We start from the raw sequence: 22,102 nt of genomic DNA on the forward strand, positions 1-22,102 counted from the left end.
TTCAGCCAGCAGAGGCTTGAGGTCTCAGAGCAAGTGCCCAGCTCTGGCTACAGCAAAATTTAGTTTATGTAATCCAGTGTGACAAGAGTGTGTGTGCCTTTGTGAGCTCTTACCACACTATTGACCATAAGTGCTGTGAATCTCAGAAAGGTGCAAAAGACAGCTGAGACATTGCATTCGAAGGAGACTGGCCAGCTTTGTCAGTTGTGTGATTAGAACTGAATGTTAACAGTGGGCAGCAAGCTGGTGACATCCAATCTCCTGCGATGTTGATGTCCTATGTCAAACAGCAAGACATTAGGAAGCAACAACAAAAGTTGGGTGCAACCTCCCCAGTATCTGGCTTTATGTGGGGCATCAAGCAAGGGGCTCATGCATTTAGTTTTACCATTGGGCATACACACCACTACCACCACCAAACCAACATGCAGAAAATACAGAACAGGAATTCACGTATTCCCTAAAGCTGCAGACCAACCCCTGGATTTTCAAGCTTCTGCAGCCCTGCTAACCTCTACCACTGCTACAATATTTATTCTATACATAAAGTTTAACTGGTGGTTTGAGGGTTTGAGACTAATGCAAAGGCAACCTCTTTTTGAGAGGATTTCCAGAGGCTGGTAATTCTTGGACATCCTTGATTTTGGATTTTTCCTTGGATACCTGTGATTGGATTTGTGCAAGATGAATGCTTAAGAACTGCTAGTTTCTGAAAGAAGATTACTGTATTCGTCTTTCGGTCTTTTCCCCTCCAGGATTACTGCACTAATGCTCCTTTGGAATGTGGCTGACGTTAGGTCAGTATCTCAATTCCTCATCCTCTACACTACAGGTACATTTGAGATGAGGAAAATAATTTTCAGGCCAACTTGGAAAACTGCCAGATAGGAAGTATGAATATCACAGAACTTGGTTAAATGTGAGTTAAAGGCTGCTGTGTATCTGCTTGTCCTGCCAGTTTCAATGGGAAAAGGACATGTCTGCTTCTCTCCCCTCTACCTCCTCCTTTTAAATACTGCCTAGCATCCTTGAATTCAAGTATTACTGATAAACAACTAATTAGTCAGTTCTTTTAAACCAACAATGCAGATGAAAAATCCAGGTGACATAACTTGTCCATATAGTGATATGGAAATACCATATTCCCATTTGCTTGAAGAGGACAAGCAGACCTTAAAACAGACCCTGAATTATATTGTTACCTGAGCTTATTTTAATTAAAGAAATTGACTATAAAGTCTTAGAACATGGTACAGAGGACAGATGCTATGCTAGCTTCCCAGTACAATCTAACAAAATTATTTTGACTTTTATCATATCTGTTCTTTTCTATCCTGATCTTCTCGTCTCTAGTGTTCTAGTACAAACCTCATCATGGATTCTGTCCAAACTACATATTTACTTATTTCCTAGTTTTATTCAGCAGAAATACAGCCTTTGAGGAACAAGATACTGACCAAACCACTGCCTTTCTTCACTTAGGATATTCTGCTAACAATGTTGTATGAGGGAGAGAAACATGTGAAGAACTAAAATAAGAGCCTGAAATAGGGAACATGAGGTACAGTGTCAATAAGGAAACAGTACACACATGCAAAGCTTTAACAAGAGCTGCCATTGTAGCACTTCAGAGCTGAGCAGGGAGCTGTTACCCTGCAGGAATTGAAATTCTGTTCTGACTACCTGATCTGCTTTAACAACTTCATCCTGAATTACCAAGCATTATAATAATAAAATGAAGACAATTAGTAGTCTAACTTAAATTGGCAAACAGAACAACTCTCCTTCTTCCCCAAGAAAACAATGATAAAGGAGAGGAGGCGAGTAGCAGGTTGTGGACATTTCCACCATTGACAGCTTTGAGTTATAGCAGTACAAGGTTCCTTCTGCTATGCTTCAGTTAAATGGTAAGGGGCAGAAGTGTTCTCTAGGGAAGGACACACCTGAGAATGATGCTGCTTCCTAGTCCTTTGTTGGTTTATGTGGAAGATCTTAGAACATCAACACCTTTGCATTTTAAATTTTAATTCCTCTTTAAATAATGAGGGTCAGCCTTTCTGTCTGTAATCTAACCAGAGAGGGTCTCTAACAAGAAGATAAGTATAGGTTATTTTTAGTCAAAAAAGAACTCCATGCTACAGCACATCACTGCCTAACATGGTCATGTTTACAAAAAAAAAAATTTCAGAAAAGAAAAACTGGTTTCCAAAAGGGCTGGATGTATTCAAGAAATACCTTGCTGCAGTCTGCTGCATTCTTTTGTGCAGCTAACTAGGAACAGTCATAGAGTCCATTACTTGCAAATGTGTGCCCCTGTGTGTGTTCATGTAAGTACAAAGCTTTACTGCAGATTTTATGCAAACCCAGTATTTTAATCACTTCAACTACCTAGTGTTTTCATAGGCATTCCTAAAGCATGGTTCAAATGCTAAAGAAAAGCTTAAATTAACTTTTGCTACAAAACTGATTAAAATTATCAAAATGAAGGACTAAAAAAAGCAACTTAAAATAGGACACTGACCTCCCATTTATTCCAGTAGTTTGGGGTAAAAGTTAGAAAATACCTCACATTTGAGTCTAGCTGCTGTTTGTGCAGTGATGATTGGATATTGGTCCACAATTCATGCTTGATGGAAATGCTGGTAAGGGATCAAAATGTTCTTCCTCACGAAATTGCCACCAGCATTCCACTGCTTTAACTTGTGGAAACCTTTGGGGTCTAAACGCAACCGCCCAGACCAGTTCAACCTCAGCATCTGTTAGAGCTGGATAAGTCTTTGGTCCCTCCATTCATCTTCTATTAAAGAAACAGAAAACCTTGCAGCTCTTTAGCTAAGAACAATTGCTGAAAATAGAATTGTGCCTACAACCAATGCTCTACCTGCCACTTTTGTATTCTGCTATAACAAGCAGCAGCTTTTCATGTACATTTCCACATCACTCTTATTAGTATTACCTCTTAGCAGTGTTTTGTTACCAAAATTGCTGTTAAAGTCAGTAACAAAAGCATTGACTTATATTACTGCAGTAGCTTAGCAGAAGTGAGTGAATATATGCTAGGAAAAGAAGTGTAGGCCCCTGAGCTACTCTAATGGTAAAAATGTCCTTCCTGTGTTAAACACTGTATACTGCACAGACTTGCTGCACCACAATCAAGAACTTACTGCTGTACGTAAACAGATTTAAAAGTACTATGCAAGACTCAACTGTGTAAAATCTACTTCTTAACAAGGTTTCTACCCACAGCCTTCAAGCCACCTTAAATGTCTAATGAGATTCTATATTCTGTAAAATTGTCCATTAATATTTTCTTTCCTATTCTGTCCACACATTAACTTGATTTAAAATTAACCTTGGATTCATTCTTGAAACTGGAGGTTGTTTGTTGAGCTGTTTTTACTTTTTTTTCTCTGAACTTGCATCAAGGTTTCTTTAACACTTCCCCTCCAACCCCACCCCCCACCTCAGTTCATGAACAAAGTTTGCTTAGTTGCAGCTTACGTTTGATATGGACTTGACACCACAGTACCGTATGTTCATATGAACATCTGATAACCTGTGAAACAGAAATCACATCTCCCAGTTTGTAAAGCATTAGCTACCTTCTCTCATAGTTGCAGAGACTAAATATATCACTTGCTTAAAAAAAAGGAAAAGTTAAAATCCCTTTATTATCCTCATCTGTCCCTCCAGATCTATCTGAAGCCAAGTATTGGAGGTCTACATGTGCTAGCCTAGCCCTCTTTGTGTACAAGCTCAAAACCCTCTTCTCTTCCCCTCTGGCCCCCAGAAGAAACATGCACTTCAAGCTGTGAGCTAGGCCAGGCCAGTGTATTTGAGGTTCTGCTACAGAATAAACAGCTGTATCTTGCTCCTCTGAGAGAAGAGCTTCAGGAGGCATTTCCAGTGCAGATCCTCTAGAGTCACAATGAGCTTCTCCCTTTGGGCAAACAAATGACACCAGGGTGCAAAGCTGATCACTTGTGAGAGCAGTTTGAGAAGAGTGAGACACAAAGAATAAATAATCAATTACATCCTGTATTGTTTTAAGACAGGGAGGGATTGTCCTACTCCTCTCTTCCATGCAAGTTCTCAAGCTCTGTGTCTGCTGGAGGCAGGGGCTGCAGTGCTGATGGCAAAGGGCAAAGATGGCCAGGGCACAGGATGGCTTGAAAAGACTATAATATAATTATATAAATGTAATTATATATATATATATATATATATATATATACACACATACATACATATATACATAATATAATTATTTTATATTTTCATGACATGTATTTTGTTTTCAGCAAGCTACCTTGTGCAATACAAACCTATCATCTAGGGACGCACACCCTGCTTCTGCAAAGTCTGTGAATTGCTAAGTAATGGACAAATGTCTCTTACTGTAGAAAACTCATCCAAAAGGGTAAACAGGCTTTTTTTTTCCCCCAATAGCATCTTGCTTGGTTAATTCCCATGGGCACCCTCCAAATGAGCACTGAGAGAAAAATGAATGTGGCCAAGTCTTTCTGAGAAGACCAGCAGTGACAGGCAGTGTAATAGGGACTAATTGCCTTGTCCAGGAGAAAGGACAAAGCCTGATTTGCTGCTTTCAGCAGGCCTGAAAGAGATTTTGAAATATTTTCCTTCTACATGCATAGTTAATTAAGGCCAGCTGAAACTTCAAAAATATAAGAGTATAAACCAGAAGTAAAACATTTTCAGGTGACCTTTGAAAGTGAATTACAAGATAAGACCTTATCACCAGATTCTACTTTGATAACTGCCTTAATCAATTAGGGAATATTTTTTTCTTCTCAACTTTGCCATGAAATATGAATAGAGGCCATAGAAAAAATTCTTTGAATTATTATTATTACTACTACTTATTCTCCTTGAAGAATTATGGCTCACTGTTGTATCATGGCTTAACCTTGATTCATGTTATTGAAAAGAAACAGCAACTTTAAATGCCATGAAAAATCACTTGTACTTAATTACTTCCAAGATCTGTTGGGTTATAAACACTGCTTCTAAAGGGAGAACTTTCATACCAAATACAGGCCATGCATGTGGGCAGAATGGACACTACAAAAAGGGTAGGAATTAAGTACCTTTGTACAAGACTCTGTTTGTTTTAACAGAGTAGTCAAGAGGAATGACTAATCTGTTAGTCCTTATAGCTACAAAATACATCAAACTAGAACTGGGAGAGAAATGCTTTCATCTTTCAGGAAACAGCTCAATATTCCAACATGGTCTCTCTAAACATGAATTTGCTTTTTAAATTGTGTATTAATTAAAAAAAAAAAATCAGTAACCACAAACAAGTTAGGTCTGCTATTCCAGAGTCAACTATGTCAACACAGCTGTTCCTGAAAACTTCTCTGCTCCTTCCACCACTGACCATTTACATGACATCTCTTGTTATCAAAAGTTTGAGCAGTTTGAAAGTACTACTAACCAAAATAAGACATGCATCTTTTGGGGGCTTTTTAACCAATGTAATCAGCTTAAATGCTACGGACTGGAGGTGAAAAAAGACCTTGTTCCTCAAGTGTTAATTTAACTTTCATGAATTCACCTAGTTCTTTTATTGTTATTCAACTTTGCACCCTGATAACATTTGCTATTTTCAAATCCATTTCCTTCACTTGTTTACTGCATGTGTAATATCTTTTCTTGTTCAAAGCAGTCTGTTAAGAGTCTGGGGTTAACCAACTTGGAACTCTTGTAGCAGGAACTCAAAATTGAGTGATGTAAGCAAGAAATAGAAATGCCAGAGCCACCGAAGAGAAGACATGCGGCATTGCTTACTTAAAGCCCCATCCTGTCCCCCCAAGGACAATAGCTGCTACCAGGATGGCACCAGCGATGGAGCCTATTATAAGATTGGTGGCACTAGGACCTGTGGTAAAGGATTAGGGTAAGACAGACATAAGAACCAACAACTTCATTCACATTATGTGAAGCATCTGAAGGGTAGTCAAACAATTCAGGGAATACAGACAGCACACAAGGTGATGCCTCTAGACAGTCTCAACAAGCCCAACTTAACTTACTTTTCTTTAACAATAGGAACAAACAAAGCTGTTGGTCTCTGCATTGTGCTATGCTGACTTCTACCACAGATAAAAACCTAGTATTAGACAGTGAATTCCATTGTAACTTACTCCATTATCTGCTTCATGAACACTCAGCTGAGGACACCAAGATAGTTGTGAATAATTCCTTAACTTACAGGGAAAAATATGAATGCTGTATGTTTTAAGATTACAGAAAATGAGAAAGAAATAAAAAATCAAAAAGCCCTCTCTTTTTTTCATGGAGCTCCTGAAAGGTGTAGATATTTTAATATGAGCTGAGAGCATCTAGCACTACTTACTCAGAGTCCAGACACCCTACAGTTACATCAATGCTCAATTTACAATTGTTTGACAAAAGCAAAGGATTATATAATAGGGAACAAAAGTTGAAATAAAAGTTTATTTCCACTAAGCTTTCCAAACATCAAAGCACCTCTTCATCATCCTCAAGAAGCTACTGAACAACAAAGTGGGGAAGGGTAGAGCAGAAAAAAGAGCAACAAAAAGAAGCAGCACAAAATACGTTCGTGCAATTTTCTGAAGAGGGCAAGAGAACACCTAAATAAGATATTAATAATTGACCCTTAAGTGCTCTGTTTACCCAGGACAGAGGAAAACTGACAATAGGCTAGAGTAACATTTGCTCTGTACAAAAACTTCCTATTGCAGTCTTTGATGTAAAACATTACAAAATGAAAGTAACTCAACAGTTCTTCTGCAGCATATCACACACTTTTTGTTTAACCATTTACATATTCAGCAGTAGCCTTCAAAAACAGCTCTTACCCCTATTCCATTCTCCCCAAACCAACATTTCTACACAGCAATTGAAATTTTCCTAATTAATTGTTCTGAGCTGAGTCTGGAAAACTGTCACACAGCTAATATAAGGAAGAAAGAGGAGCAGCCAGAGAGCAGCAAAGAAATAGCAAGACTGAACTGCAACAACTGAAATTTTTAAGCTGTTAGGTCAATATTACAAAACCTCCTGCCCAACCCCACACACTGCAATAAACACTTGCCCTAGGTTTTAAAACTTACTGCAGCCACTTAACTTTATTGCCTCTACTACATGTTTCTCACCTCAGTGCTTCTGGAGATTCTGATTAGCTATAAGGAAACCAAATTTTAAAAATTGCTTCCTGCAGTTCCTACACAAAGAGTATTCAGGAATATGAATAAAATAGTTGGACTGAAGAAAAATATAATGAACTTTATAGATGAGCTGTGCACAAATTTGACAACAAAAAAATCAAAAGGTAATTCTGTACAATTTGGAAGAATGTATCTTATTTGGACTTACCTTAGAGTCACACCTGGCTCAAACTAACAGGCTTGAGCACAGTGGAGGGTAAGTGCCATCCTGCAGGCATTGTTGTTCCAATTAAGGCTTGCTTGTAACAGCAGCCTAATGAGCCACCATTTCTGACTGAGATCTACTGTTTGCTCTGGATTTCATCAAATGATCTCACAGAACAAAAGACTGAAAACACAGCAAGTGATTTATCTGTAATAAATTTGCCTTGAAAATATATCATAAATATAAGCCTTGAAAAATTCTAAAGCCAGTTTTTTCCTAGCCATAGAATGCCATCTTCTCACAAAAGAGGTGCAATGATTAATTGATAGTAACATAGTAATAAATTAGATAAAGATGTGCCAAATCAACTTTTACATCCCTCTTCTCACTATGTCCCCTGGTTGTTAAATGCCCTGGGATGTGTATCCATTTCATAGAGCACACCTAATCACCAAACATCAGTTTACTCTTTAAATAAAGAAAATCAGTATTGGTTTTATTTACTATAAATATTAAATAATTCAATCAATTTAAACAGAAGATATGATACTAAACAATCAGGCTCAGGTAATAGAAAAGTATAAATACTAAAAAAAAAAAAATCAAGCCTGCAATAGGTAATATGACTAAACAGCAACCATTTATTTCTGAGACTGGAATACTCCAACTGCTGAATCCCAGTTTCAAAATACAGAGATCTAAGAGGATCACTGATGAGTTATACCTTACTGTAAGGATCTATGCCTTATGTTTTATTAAGCATTACCAAATAAATTGTATAATTAATAAACCAGAATTTTGCTACCAGTAAAGGGATGTTTACAAAGAAAAATAAAAATCTTTACGTTTCAGCTCAGTAAACCTCTCCAGTCACTGAACTCAGATGCTTGACAAACCAGAAGTAAGAGGAAGGTCTTAACCACCACACTGTGAGATCATTTTCCATCCAGACTATCACAAGAGGCAACACTTTGGTATGCAGTTTTTCCACCACACTACTGCTATAACCTGCAGACACAGATTTATCAGGAGGAATCTCCTGCAGATAACTGCCTGGCACACCTCCTTTTCCCGCAAGGACACTGCTCTGGCATGGCTATTGTTCCATCCCTGGCCATCTGTTAGGACTGTGACACAAATCCTACTGAAGGTGTTAAATCAGAACACACCTGAAACTTCAGCAGACTTCAGACTATTCCCAAAATCTTCATCATCATCCAATAGATTCTACAAGAACGAATACACACCATTTGAAACTCTGCCAGTATTAGAAAAGGCAAGTTTACTGCAGACTGTCCTGCAGGTAACAATTACTTTGGTGATCTGATGTCTTTTCTTGCCTGTTGCTTTGCCAGCCAAATCCTCTGGTTTAAGTTATCAAAGCTAAGTATCCATTTTAGTATTAAATCCGGCAAAAAAACTACTGCACTATTTTGTCCCACATGATTCCGGAAATAAGTTCATAAATCATTAAGTAATTAAAGTTATTTCAGCACTTGGAACAAGCATTTACAATTTGCAAGTGAAGTGGTGAGGAAGCAGGAAGGACAGGTCCTGGCATCAGGCTGTGATGCTCACACCCTCCCCTGCAGCTGGTGATGGCCAGGCAGGCATTAGGAACACAGAGAGAATTTGCAGTCCCTGCGTGCTTTCTATAGAACAACAAAAAGCAGCAGTGGCTTGCCTTGAATGCACATTTGTATCTGAAGAAACCAGAGGACAGAGAAATATTGATGAGATGCAGGAAAAAAAGAATTAATAGAAACAAAGGAATGAGTCAGGAGGTGAGCGAGAAAAGCAGAGGAGAGATGAAGAAAAGTGGCATTGGTATGGAAGGATACAGGAGCAAGAACAAATGGTCAGGGACACTGGTCAGAGCCGAGTGGCTTGAGACAGCAGGTCTCAGGACAGCAGGAAGAGACAAACAGAAGAGAACAAGGCAGAATGTAAGCAAAAGGCAAGTGGTCCTCAACTTGTAGATAAATTTTCTGCTCCAGAATCTGTCCCCCAAACTTCTACAACTTTCACAGTCTTCAGTTTTTAGCAAACAGTTGTAAAAGCTACCAGTAAAACACAGATCTGATCTTTCTCAAGGAAATGACCTATATAGCACCTTCTTTCTTCTATTTGTTTTCTAGTAATTGTCCTCTGTGAACACAAAGGTCTCTACTCTTCTGAGACTCTTGGATCAGTTCCATGCGTGGACAGGTCCCTAGGGCTGCAGGCTCAGAGATGTGCAGCGCTGTCTGACTGGACCAGAGCTGTGCGCGAACGCCTTCGCACTCAGCCCGACTGGAAGTCACACACTGTCCTGCTCATGAGTCCCCCTTCAGAGAGGTGCCACTGTCACATGCCAGATGTCATATATGGTACTAGAAACATGGAGGAGTTGGAACTCTCAGAGCAGCAAAATAGCAGTCATAACATCTGTAGTGTGCACAGTGAACGCGAATGAAGACAGCTTTTACATGGGCCTTTTTATGTGTATATATACATGAACAGAAATTTATATACATCATAGCCATTGTTAAAATTGAGGTACTGGGATAACACTTAGGATTACCATTTTCTAGAACTATGAAGAGACAAAAATTGCTCATACATATTCTTTATACATGAATACTACACTCCAGCACTGTGCTATCTTGAGGTAACAGAATCCTAGCAACAGAACCTTCAGAAGCTTTACTGTAAAACCACCTGTCTATGTGACTATCACCAGCTTTCATCTGCCTAGCTTGATCATTAGACTGAAAGCCCTGCATGTAATAGAACAGTTCACATTACTCAGTCTATTTTGCAAAAGAATCAAGAAATCCCTTTTTTTCCTCCTTTTCCTTTTTTTTTCTTTTTTTGGTAATTTGGTATAATGGAAACATTTAAACATTTAGTTTTATGGTGACAATGTAAAAATTCACAAACTTATTTTTTTATGCCCCACATTATCCCAGACAGGAGAAGGTTTAGCACTGCATGAGCAAACCACATGACACAGACACAGTCAAATCACAGGACAAATACAGTCACCACAGGACAAAGCTAAGGGGAACACAGAGGGCTCAGGTGCATACGGTTACCTCACACACTAAGGCACCAGACAGAGAACTCAAACTGAGAAAAGTGCTTACTCTATTCCCCACCCTGTGCCTCCAAAAATCACCCCCAAGGCCAGAATGGTCCCTGCCACTGCACCTATTAGCCTGTTAGCGGCCATGCTCACTGTGTGGAGGGAAAAGGGAAGAATTTTTCAGGAAATCATCACATATATGTCTGAAATGAAAACACGAAATAATTCCTCAAAGGAATACTTTATAATCCACAGTTGGATAAACAATTCAAATCTCCTCACAAACCTTTGTTTACCAAATAGCGTAGCTTTAAAAATTCTGAAATGAGCTCTATTTGGTTGTCTTTGAATGCTTGTAAATATTTCAGTGAGAAGTTTTCCTGTAAATTCCTTTCAGCTCGTGATTCTATTATTTACTCTGAAAGGGAGCTTATTTAAAACAGCCAAAATATAAATAAATTGCCAATAAACAAACTTTCTTTTTGATTACCAGAAACTTACTGTATCCATAAGATAATTAAGAAAATGAAAACTGTTTGGAAACAATTCCACCTCAGAAAAAAAACAAAAAAAACCCCCAACTTTTAAAGTAATTCTTTTACTAATTAGTAATATTTTTGTTACTGCATTTATCAATAGGACTCTCTGTTTATCTATATGACCTAAAACAGGTAATACCTTTTAAAAGCAAAAACCTACCCTAGAAACATGCTTCAGGTAGAAATTTTGATATGTTCAGATAGTCTCTCAAGACATTGAGGCCTTACTTTTAATCCTTAAGGGAACACTTTTCAGGAAAAAAATCTATACATCTCCTATGTTAGAGATTAAAAGTTTGATAGGTTCATGAAACCACAATAGATCACAACAAAGAGCCGAATTCCCTGTCAAATGGGAACTTAGGGACAAAGATTTTATGGACTCCATGCTGAGTGAAGTGTGTTTTAAAATATTTTGGGGGGTTTTTATCCTGTTTCATAACTATACACACACAAACACACACACACACTTGAGACATAAGTTCTGCATTTAAATAAACAAACAGTACTCCGCTAGTCAAATAAAAGCCTAATTCTGCAAATTAAATTGCAGAGAAGAATCTCGTGTGTATATGGAGTTCCACTGATTTAAAAACTGCCAACCCACACTCTAAACTAACTCTAAGTTTCTGCCGTAACCAAAAACTAACAGCAAGAACTCTTTGTCTTCCCCAAACTGCTAAATGCTGTGTACATCTGCTAGTACAGGATACAGTAGGTTGCTGAGTTTAGAGTAATTAAAGAGTCATGTATTAATAGCAACATAATTAAGGACCACCATTTTTTTTATCCTGAAGTAGAGAATGGAGCCAAAAAGCAATTGATGGATGATGGAAAAGTCTGAAAAGTGTAGCAGAATAGCAGTCAATTGTCAATTATCACAACAATACATTAAAAATAGCAACACTCCCTCACTGTACATGTTCTAATTGTAGCAAGAAAAATGCTTGGAGTTTTGGTGTGAAAAAGATTAAGCCTATTGGATGAATTTTCACATCAGTGAAAGTGAAATGAGTGCTTCACTTCATTCAACCTTATGCTAAGGAAAAACAACTCTTTTGGTTTCTGTCTTGGACTTGTAAATTGGCATATGACATAGGGAGTAAAAAGGGATAAAAACTTAATGGAAGCTACTCTTGTGTATGCTGGGTCGTTACAACAAAGGAAAGTACTGCTGTACTCTTCTGAAATCTCACAAAGGAATTCCTCTATAAGCACACAGAAAGAGATCAAAGTGTTCAGTCTCTTAAATTCATTTATAGGTGATTCAGCATCAGTAAATTACTGATAATAAGAAAAATAATCCATCTTTTGAGATCATTGAGCCCCTTGAACAAAAGCACAGTCTGCCATTTTGCAAAGGACTCCAGTGAAAAATGCAGTCTAAACTTTGCCTCTACCTGCTGGCAGAATTCCATGTACATGCTATCCATTTAAGGCTTTTTCCTGGAATAATTCAACGTTGAGGTATTAATTTTCACTAGGGTATCTCCATGCTGAAGTAGATGAGGCAATCTGACTTACAGTGATTTATCAAAAATAAGAGTACCTTCTGTGTTACCCTTCCAATAGACCTTTTCACAGAGGAGGGAATAATTTCTTACCTACCAGATTTGGAAAGGAACAAAGTAAAATTCATATGCTCTCAGTGTCACAGCTGTAAATCCTGCTCTCCTCATCCACACACACAGAGAACTGAACAGCTCTACAGTGTTGGTCTCCATAATTTACATTTTTTTAAGACTCTCTAAGCAGCATTCCACTGTCAGGAAGGTTTTTAGAGGAAGTGGAATGATAAGTGGCTTGTAAGGCAGAGTACAAACCAGGCAGCTCTACACTGAGCAATGTTGGGACTGGGAGCCCAGGAAGCACCTGTACAGATTCCCTATACAAATCTGGACTGGTCAACAGAACCTCCTTCACAACAGTAACTTGTTTCAAGATGATCTCTTCAAACACTTCTTGGCAAAGGTCTACTGGAACCATTCTGCCAAGGACAAAAAGGCACACAAGACAGAGCCATTCCAGAGGGATATACCAAAATCCTGTCCTTCCTTGAAACCTTGGTACTTCAGAGTAATCAATTAGAGTCTGAGTCCTCAGGACCAGGTTTTTGAACAACTCTTATCTTTTCTCCATCTACCTTGCAAATGGAGCAGGAGAACCTGGAACTGGGGACTTTGTAAATGCATAAGACTGAATGAATATAGTCTGATGTTGAACAGTGTCCTGATGACAGGAAAGACATAAAAAAAAAAAACAAAACTGGACAGCACAAGTCCAAAGATATCCAAAGATATTCTTTGGCAGAGGAGTCGGAGAAAAACTCAAATACTTTCCTTCCTCTTTGAAAAAACTTTTGGATTATTTCCTCAATACCTCCTCCTTGTATTTGTACTTCATATGTAGTTGAAATACATACCACATACATAAGAACAAGCAACAGTGATTGTAAGAATAATTTATCAAAAATCTTAATTGTTTTTTCTTTCATTGCAATATGATTTCAAGGAATCTGATTTTACCAGGAACATTCCACTTTTCCCTTTTTTATGCCACAGCTCTCTGAATTAGTTGACTAAGAAAACTGAAAATCTCTAGTAAAATATAAATATTCAATTAACATATAAAAAAGTAAGAGCTACACTAAGTCAGGTTCCAATCACAATGAAAATTATCATTAAAAAATAGAGAATAAGGGACAAAGGAAAAAAACATTACCTGTTGAAATCTTCCCCAAATTTAAGTTAGAAAAGTAAAAGTTTTATCAATTCTCAAAGTAGAAAAACCTATTTCCTCTACATGAAGCAGAATTTTACTGTCTGGGTGTAAACACAGCTATACAATAATATTTGCTTTTTATGTGCTAATTCTGCTACCATGTATCAACAGAAAAACATCATAAATACTTAAAAGAACATAAAAACTGAAACAAAACACAAACCCTTGGGTCCTTCATCCTTCTTGCCACCGGTATCCCTGACAGGGTCATCAATGCTGCAGTCTGTCCCAGCCCAGGAGAAATTACAAATGCAAGTGGCTTCATTACTACAAACCTAGCAAAAAAAAAAAAAAGTGACAGCACTTAATTTCTAACTACATTTTATTAACATATCACACTGCATTTATTTAATATGTGATTAGACATTTAATTCATGGTATAAAACTTGCCTATTTGTATATTGTAACAATAACATTGAGTGTTTGGAATGACACAACACTCCTGGAAGTTTGCCTCAGCCCTCTTAATACTCTCACATACTGGGAGAAGCAGAGCTGGTTCTATCATCTCTGGCACACCCCTGCACAGGCTGTGAAGCATGACAGCAATTTAGCTAGACTAGTTAGAACTTCACCAGGCAGCCATCTGGACTTTGACCCTGGATGCCCAGAAGGGATACAAACATTTGCCTTTGAAAGGTTCAGGACATGGCTACACATTCCAACCTCTCATTTACAGCTTGCTCCCATGTAGAACAAAGTCAATTTATTTTTATTTGATTTCTCAGCATTTTTCCTAAGCAGCAATGAGGAATGCTTGCCTGGCTTCTAAAAGAGAGGGAACAGTTCTTCCTCAGTTTACATGTACCCAAATGACCTCTAAAAAAGAACTTAGCACTCTAAAATTGGAAGTATATTTATTAGATACAGAAAAACCTATCCAGTGGACAAAACCTAAACCATATCAATACTAAGACTTTATAGCTAAAAACTTTCTATATGAGAAAGAACATGGAATGGTGCTGCTAGAAGAGGTTACTGTGGAAAAAGCATGACATAAGAAACAGACATAAAGGATGAAGTTTTGATTATAGGACTAGAAATGAAGTCAATCATTACACAAACAGCTAATAATGTCTTTGGACACTGGAACACCATATGAAAAAAAATCCAGGAAACAACCTATCCACAAATGATTCTAAGTAACACATGTGATTTTTTAATTCAACTTCTATAATGCTCTGCTTTTAAGAAGCACTCACTGGAGAACCTTCCCTAAGAACTTGAAGATAAACACATTTTATGGCAGGTTTGATCAACTGAAATACCCTTTTAAAAAGGGTAGGAACTGTAATAATCCAAAACAGAACAGGTAAGATGGTTCACTCACCCTACATGTCCCTCTCAAAAAGTACCAAGATGAATTCTAATCTCCTAGATTCAAATCCTTACTTTCAAATTTTAAAATTTTTATATTCTTGATTTTGAACCTAACCCTCTACTTTGAAACACTCAATTTTATTTTCAAGCACAGACAACAAGAAGAAATAACCCCTACTCGTACAGTCGAGCCCTTTAGGCAATTATGTGTCTCACTGAATCCCACAGTGGAAAGGTTTTACTGGTATTTAAAACAATGATCTGTTCATCAAAACAGACACAACATCTTAGACAAATGAACTTATAGGTAGAATAACAGCACATAATGTGCCTGAATGTAAAATGATACAGCTTGGACCTGTTCAACAACTGTTTGGAACTGTTCAAGACCTCCCTCTCTGCTGAGGACCCACAGTTTGGAATTTTAATTATTTAAGCCATGGGCTATAAATCTATGAACACAAAACCAACTTCATAAAGGTGTTGGTGTGCAGGAAAAAGGTTAATTCAAGATGGAAAGTAACTTGAAATACGGGTAGTACATTACAGAAGTTCTTCCAATAATGAATGTCAAAGGTCTTTCTTGCTACTTACAAACCCAACTTTTGGATATAATTGCAGAACCTATTGAGAAGTTTCCTTTTTTAATTTTTTTTATGCATCACAAAATGGCAGTCTTCCCATGAATCCAACATTTGTGGTTTCAGATCAAAAGATCTTAGGAAGACTTTGAGGTGTTAGGATCAGGTAGAGCAGAGAGAGCTGGGGAAGCTGAGCAGCTCACTCCCAGTACAGACTCACCCCATGACCAGAACAGACTTTTCCATTGGAACCAATGGGACAGCTGCTTATGTTCAAGGACTGAATTGGCAGGCACTTTTTGTCCAGACACATCATCTGAGGTCCACATGGAGCTCCATCCTCCACGTAACCTAAATCCGTATCATCATCTAAAAGAACATGAGCACCACTAGGAGAAATAAGTTTTAAGACAGTATTAGTATTATGACTGGAATCTTTTGAAAATATTAAAAGCATGTTGGTGTAGACACTGAAAGCCCCACACCATTCTTTCATTCAGACAGACTGAACAAAACTGTAGAGTTTTTCTGTCTGTCCACAGCAATAACACTGTTCCAGTTGTCAAAATAAAAATAAGTCTAGATTAGAACTTAAATACTCAAGAAGGGCAGCTTAGGCTTTGGGGATTTTTAAGTCTCTGACAGATCATTTTCCTCCTTTTTTTTTTTTTCAAATGCTGTGAAATATTATTGCTAGAAAAAATACTAAAAAACTAACTTCCCATATGATTTAAATAAAAACACTGGTGGAATAATGGAACAATTAAGAACCACTGCTCACTCAGGACCCAACTATGTAAGAATGTTCTCAGGGTGACAAAAACTGCAACGTTGCCAATGTCTTCAAAATACAAACCCAGTATATTGTGCACAGACCCAGGAGTGCAGCAGACTGAAACTCATTTACCTGTTCTTTAAGTGAACTGTAGCTGAACATCTTACCCTGCCACAACTCTGCAGTTTCCTCCTTCTCAGCCTTCACTTCACTACAGCTGTTTCTTTCACTATTTAACACTCAAAAACATTATATTTAAAATACAGGTCTTTGGCAATCACAGACTTTCTCCACCCCCAGAAAAACATAATGCTGAGTATTAAGTTCTGACTGAGGTTCTGCTACTGGAGGGATCAAGCAGAAGATTCAGGAGTATAACCCCCATTTTACTCTCTTTAAATGTGGAATATTGGGCTTTTTATAGTTTGGGGATTTTTTTTTTAACCAAAATAAACACCGCTCAGAATAATGATTTTGCTGCAATTACCTAAAATTCACAGACTCTCATATTTATGTCTCTCTTGATTCAATTAGGTTTGACAGAGATAAATCATGTTGGAATACTGCATTATCTTTTACCTGCAGTCCACTATGCGTCCTTGATGATAAAAAGAATTTGGGATAATTTCTCCTTGAACTTGACCAACTCGTGGAACTCTAGTGAGATTAGTACAGAGCAAAAAGCCACAGAAAACATCACTGGAAAATGAAAACAAAAATCAAAATATTACTGGAATAATATGAAGTAAACTTACAAAAAAAGAGTCTGGCAATGGTGCTGCTGATCACAGTAATATATTACCATAAGCCACATGACAGACTTTCAGAGTGCAAGCCTGGAAATAAAATATTATTTAAATGACAAAAGGCAGAAACAAGTCATCATTCATTCCAATGCACCAGTGAATGCTCACATGAGCACAGAATGTATCTGTGCTCTAAGAACAATCCAGTACAAGTAAGAGGAGCCAAACTGTACAAAGCTTTGTCAAGTTGGGCTGAACTGCTTTTCTCTCTCTTTGGCTCCTTACACACCATACATTAATGTCAGGTTTGAAATCTTCATTGCATTTTATTTCCCTTACAGGACAACAGAACCATAACAAAAATTTTTAGTGTGAACTTGTGTGTGCCCAAGTTTTGGTAAAGAATCTTCTTTTTTAATGTTATTTTATATCTGCATGTATTTAAATATATTTTATATAATATATACAACATATCTTTTTTATCTTCAATAGAAGGATATTAACTAATACTGATTGTCCTAAGTCACAGAAGCAGCTGAATGAATGCTGGAAATTGACTTTGTTAAAACTGCAAAGAACATAAACAGCCCTTCAGCCAGAGCATTGTCCTGCATCTCTCTACCAACAAAGAAAAGCTTTTATAGAAATGGGGGGTTTAACATACACATTGGAACACACTATCCTCATCTAAATTAAACAACTCCTTTCCTTATGATCCTATCTAAAAACTAATAATATAAAAAAATCCACTATGCAGGCATCAAATAGTCAAAGAAGGAAAATACTATTCCAAAACTGAAATTTGTATGTATGCAATTAAAAATTACAAAGCAGAAGTAAACTGGGAGAAATTTAAGTCTATCCACTAATGATCATTACATTGAAAAGTAAATTAATCAAACATTCATCTAGTAATGATCACATGGAAATGAATCAGGCCTTTTCTCTATAGCATCCAAATGTCTAATGGTCCTCTCTGGTCAAAATAAAGGTTGGAACAAACTTGAAACAGCCTAATCTGGTGTCAGTCCCAGAACAGAATGTGTGTATCTGCAGCCTAATTTATCCCTGCCAAGGCTGAGGTGTTTTTATGTTATGAACTTGTGACTATTTGCTGTCTTGTCCCTCAGCTACTCTGAAATAATTGAAGTCACGGTATATTGTTCTGAAAATCTAGAATTATTTACAAGTCTATTGCTGAGTCACTTATAGATTTGTCAGAGTGCAATTTTTTCAAGATGCAAACCTCACGAGGGAAAAGAGATTCAAAATAAAGCAAAATAAGCTGCTGAAACATGCATGCAAAAGTAGGAAAAGTAGACGGTATTAAACCATTACCAATCTATTTAAATTACAAATAATCTCTACCAAGCTGAACTTACTGTTTGCTGCACTGAATCCATCGGTCTCCATCCTTCCCACAGTTTCCTTTTGTTGTGCCTTCTGTATTAAGCTTTTCGTAACAAAATTTGTCAGATCCTGAAGACTCTGTTGATGAAGAAAAAGGAAACATGTTTTTCACTAGCAGCATGACAGCTTTGAAACCTGCATAATTTATTGCAGCCGTTCTCTGTAATTTTTTTAATACAAAACATCAATTTAAATACACATGTATGTGCACAGATGGTATTTTCCAGTGACTAAAAGGGAGAACACCCTAAACTGAAATACCTACTGATATGTTCAAAATTTGCTCTGAACTTCTAAAAGTAGCCTCCATGATTTCATATGCAGTATTGTATTCTGCATATGAAATTCATCTGTGGTCTAATTTTGTTTGCTTCATAACAGTTGCACATAGATTTAATCTAGTTGTTTTTCACTGCAATTTTTCCTGATCTGCATTTCAGAAGATTTTATATAGGACATTTATGATAAGCATATGTTCTGACATCAACTCAATGCTGATTTTATTCTATTTTTCAGATATTCACAGGAAACCAAACTTGAACAGAGTGTAATTTTTATTTTTAGGAGTAAAATTCTGAACTGATAGGTTTTAAAGCCATAATTATTTACTGATGAGCTCATTTGTTTTTTCTAAAAATTAATCTAAAAAAAGAAAATAGAAAAGCACAACAATTATATAGAGGAAGACAAAATAATAAGACAGAGTGGCCACAGTGGCAGTTATGATTAGACAAAATGCCCAAGAACACAATAAATGCCAGAGCACTGGATGTTCTGGTAGTTCTACTCTGCTGAATTGTCTCCAAATCCTTACACAGAACATTCAGCCCCTCTCTGCTGCAAGCAAAGCCCATTGCAATTGCAATTCTGTTTAACTCAACACCTCTGGACTTAAATCCATACTATGCATATTTAAGTGCACACCAATGTACTAACTTTCCTGACTTGGAGAACAGTATAGGAAGGAGAGGCAAGGTGGAGCAGCTTTGCCATGAACCACTAATAGGATAATGGAACTGGTGACTGTCATTAAAGAAAAGCCAAAAAATCTGTTTTTGAACTATACCCAAAAAATCTTCAACCCCCTCCCCCCAGCAGCATTTGCTGCCCTACCCAGATCTGCAGCCACATCATCGCTCTCACTGACAGCACTCCCAGATGCAGAATTCCACTTGGCAAGCAAGCCATTTTCCCACTGCAGTCTACTCACTCTACTGATCAGAAAACTTCAACTTGTAGTGACAAGAACAAAAAATAAAACCATGAAAAATCCAAAGGAAAAGCAGGAATGAACTAGAATTAAAATACATTTAAGGAAGTTAAAGTTGACCTACTAGATCCCCAGATATATTTGCACTGATTATCTCTTGTCTTGCATTCACCATTATAGCAACGACCCTAAACAAAATGGAACATGTTAGGAATGGGAACTGAAAACAACTTCATCTCCTTCCCCTCCCACAACAAATGTCTCATTTTCACCATTCACATGCATGTTGGGATGTAGGCTCCATGAATTTGGGTAGATCAAGTACACATTTTGGCCCATATTCCCAAATCCAGTCTGTGTCCAATACATACTGACATTTAAGCAGTTGGAAAGAACATCGTTGGAAAGAACTTAACGTGGAGTGTAATAAAATATCTACATATAAAATGTAGAGATACCAAGTGGATTTCACTCTAAGTAGATATCATTACTATTCATAGAGTGCATAAAACACAAGCAACATTAATGTTTAAAGGATAAAATTTATGAAGAAATATGGAATACAGCATTTTAAAAAATCAATACCAAAACAAAACAAGAATGTGTATTTGGTTGATTTCTATTTACTGATGTGTAGGGATTTTAAAACATTGCATACCTGATTAGAATCACAGGCATACCCATCTTGTTTATGAAGATTTGGTGGACACTGAAAAAAATTAAGAATCTTTTTTTGTTATGTGTACAGTAATAATACATCAGAGTATCACATATGGAATTTTCCTACTTTTATGAAAATTGGACAACATGTAAAGGGGGTTGAAAACATAATTAGTGCAATAATAGCTACAAATAGAAATGAAAAAAATTAACATCTTGATCCATTTAATACAATGTTCAGATCTAACTTCCTGTATATTCCAAGACGAAATTAACGAGGTGAGACAAAATGAAAGTCAATGTGTTCAGTAAGAGGACATTTGGTAGCTAATACTGAGGATACATTTGCTACACTGCCACAACATGCATTTCAGTTCCACTGCAACAGTGAGGGAGCACCTGGTCACAGCCCAGCAGTCTATTGCTTACACAGCTTCAGGGGGCTTCATGATCTTAATTGTTATGTTCCCTTGGCACTGGAAATTCTTTTGTACAAAAAAAGTCACTAGGTCCAGAAACCTCAGACTATTAAAGTAAGGACTCACTTTAAACCATTCTTAAGGTTTTTCCTCATCTAGAAGGACCTGTGAAAATTTGGAAAGAGAATGCTGCTGCACTGGATTGTGTTAGCCAATACTCTGAGGGCAGCTTGAGAAAGCCCTTCTCTCTCTCATTAAGAATGCTCCATTTAGAGTAAAAGATTTATGATAAAGTATTGCCAATAGCTACTTGTCTATGTGTTGATGTCTCAGATGATAAAATTAAAGGAAGTTATTGTTAACTTATTGGCATTTTTAACTACAGCAAATGCCCAAAGAGATTGTGATTTGTCCTGAATCTCATTTCTTCAAGGCTAAGAACTTGATGCAGTAGATGACTGCATGAGTTATGAAGTTCTTATATAAACAGAATAAATATATAAACATTCAATATTGAAAAGGAGTATATATCACCTAAAACACCAAAGTTGCTGTGAAAATGGAAAACATACAGGATGTTAACTATTTAAAAGAAATCAAATTCAAACATTCCGGCTGTTGTTTATTCCCATATTTTATATTAGCCAAATGTTTCCAGGACAAATGCATAAGATCCTCAACTTTTAAAATTCTCATACATGTGCACACTCTTAGAAAACATAACACACTTTATACAAGTGTTACGAGGAGCAGTTGAGGGATCTGGGGTTGTTTAGCCTGGACAAGAGGAGGTTCAGAGGGGACCTTCTCACCCTCTGCAATTCTGAGAGGAGATTATGGAGACATAGAGGTCAGCCCCTTCTGCTCAGGCAGCAAATCCCAGGATGCGAGGAAATGGCCTTACATTGTGCTGGAGAGGTTTAGACTGCATATTAGGAAAAATGTCTTCACCAAAAGGGTTGTCAAGCATTGGAACAGGCTGCCCAGAGACACAGGAAAATCTCCATCCCACAGGTAGGTAAGAGACGTGTAGATACAGCACTTAGGTACATGGTTTAGTGGTGCAGTTGGCAGTGCTGGGTTCATGGTTGCACTCAATCTAAAAGGTCTTTTCCAATCTAAATGAGTCTGTGTTTCTATATTTCTTTAGTTGTAATTTTTTACAATTATATTTTAAGCCATTTTATCTCATAAAATCTTAATGTTATTACCTT

The 22,102-nt window shown here is 37.2% G+C and overlaps 1 protein-coding gene across 7 annotated transcripts in view; it reads right to left on the bottom strand.

Annotated features, from left to right (window-relative positions):
• ADAM23 (ADAM metallopeptidase domain 23) overlaps nt 1-22,102 on the bottom strand; it is a 65,587-nt gene that overhangs the window by 1,478 nt on the left and 42,007 nt on the right. Inside the window, exons 19-26 of one of the 7 annotated variants that reach the window (XR_005626318.1) lie at nt 20,468-20,518; nt 19,934-19,997; nt 18,572-18,677; nt 17,023-17,142; nt 15,889-16,057; nt 13,931-14,042; nt 8,550-8,607; nt 3,502-3,556 (exon numbers count right to left, since the gene is read on the bottom strand). Coding sequence is in view for 6 of the 7 variants with exons in the window: in XM_039696936.1 (XP_039552870.1) it covers nt 3,502-3,556; nt 5,812-5,902; nt 13,931-14,042; nt 15,889-16,057; nt 17,023-17,142; nt 18,572-18,677; nt 19,934-19,997; nt 20,468-20,518 (768 nt within the window). In the remaining variant the exon portion in view is untranslated. Of the gene's footprint in view, nt 1-3,501; nt 3,557-5,807; nt 5,903-8,549; nt 8,608-10,508; nt 10,600-13,930; nt 14,043-15,888; nt 16,058-17,022; nt 17,143-18,571; nt 18,678-19,933; nt 19,998-20,467; nt 20,519-22,102 lie in introns of those variants that run through there. The other 6 variants (XM_039696936.1, XM_039696954.1, XM_039696963.1 and 3 more) reach the window with 6 other exon arrangements.

Source organism: Passer montanus, unplaced genomic scaffold (genome assembly GCF_014805655.1).
Source record: "Passer montanus isolate IOZ18808 unplaced genomic scaffold, ASM1480565v1 scaffold1, whole genome shotgun sequence".
Classification (NCBI taxonomy): Eukaryota; Metazoa; Chordata; class Aves; order Passeriformes; family Passeridae; genus Passer; species Passer montanus.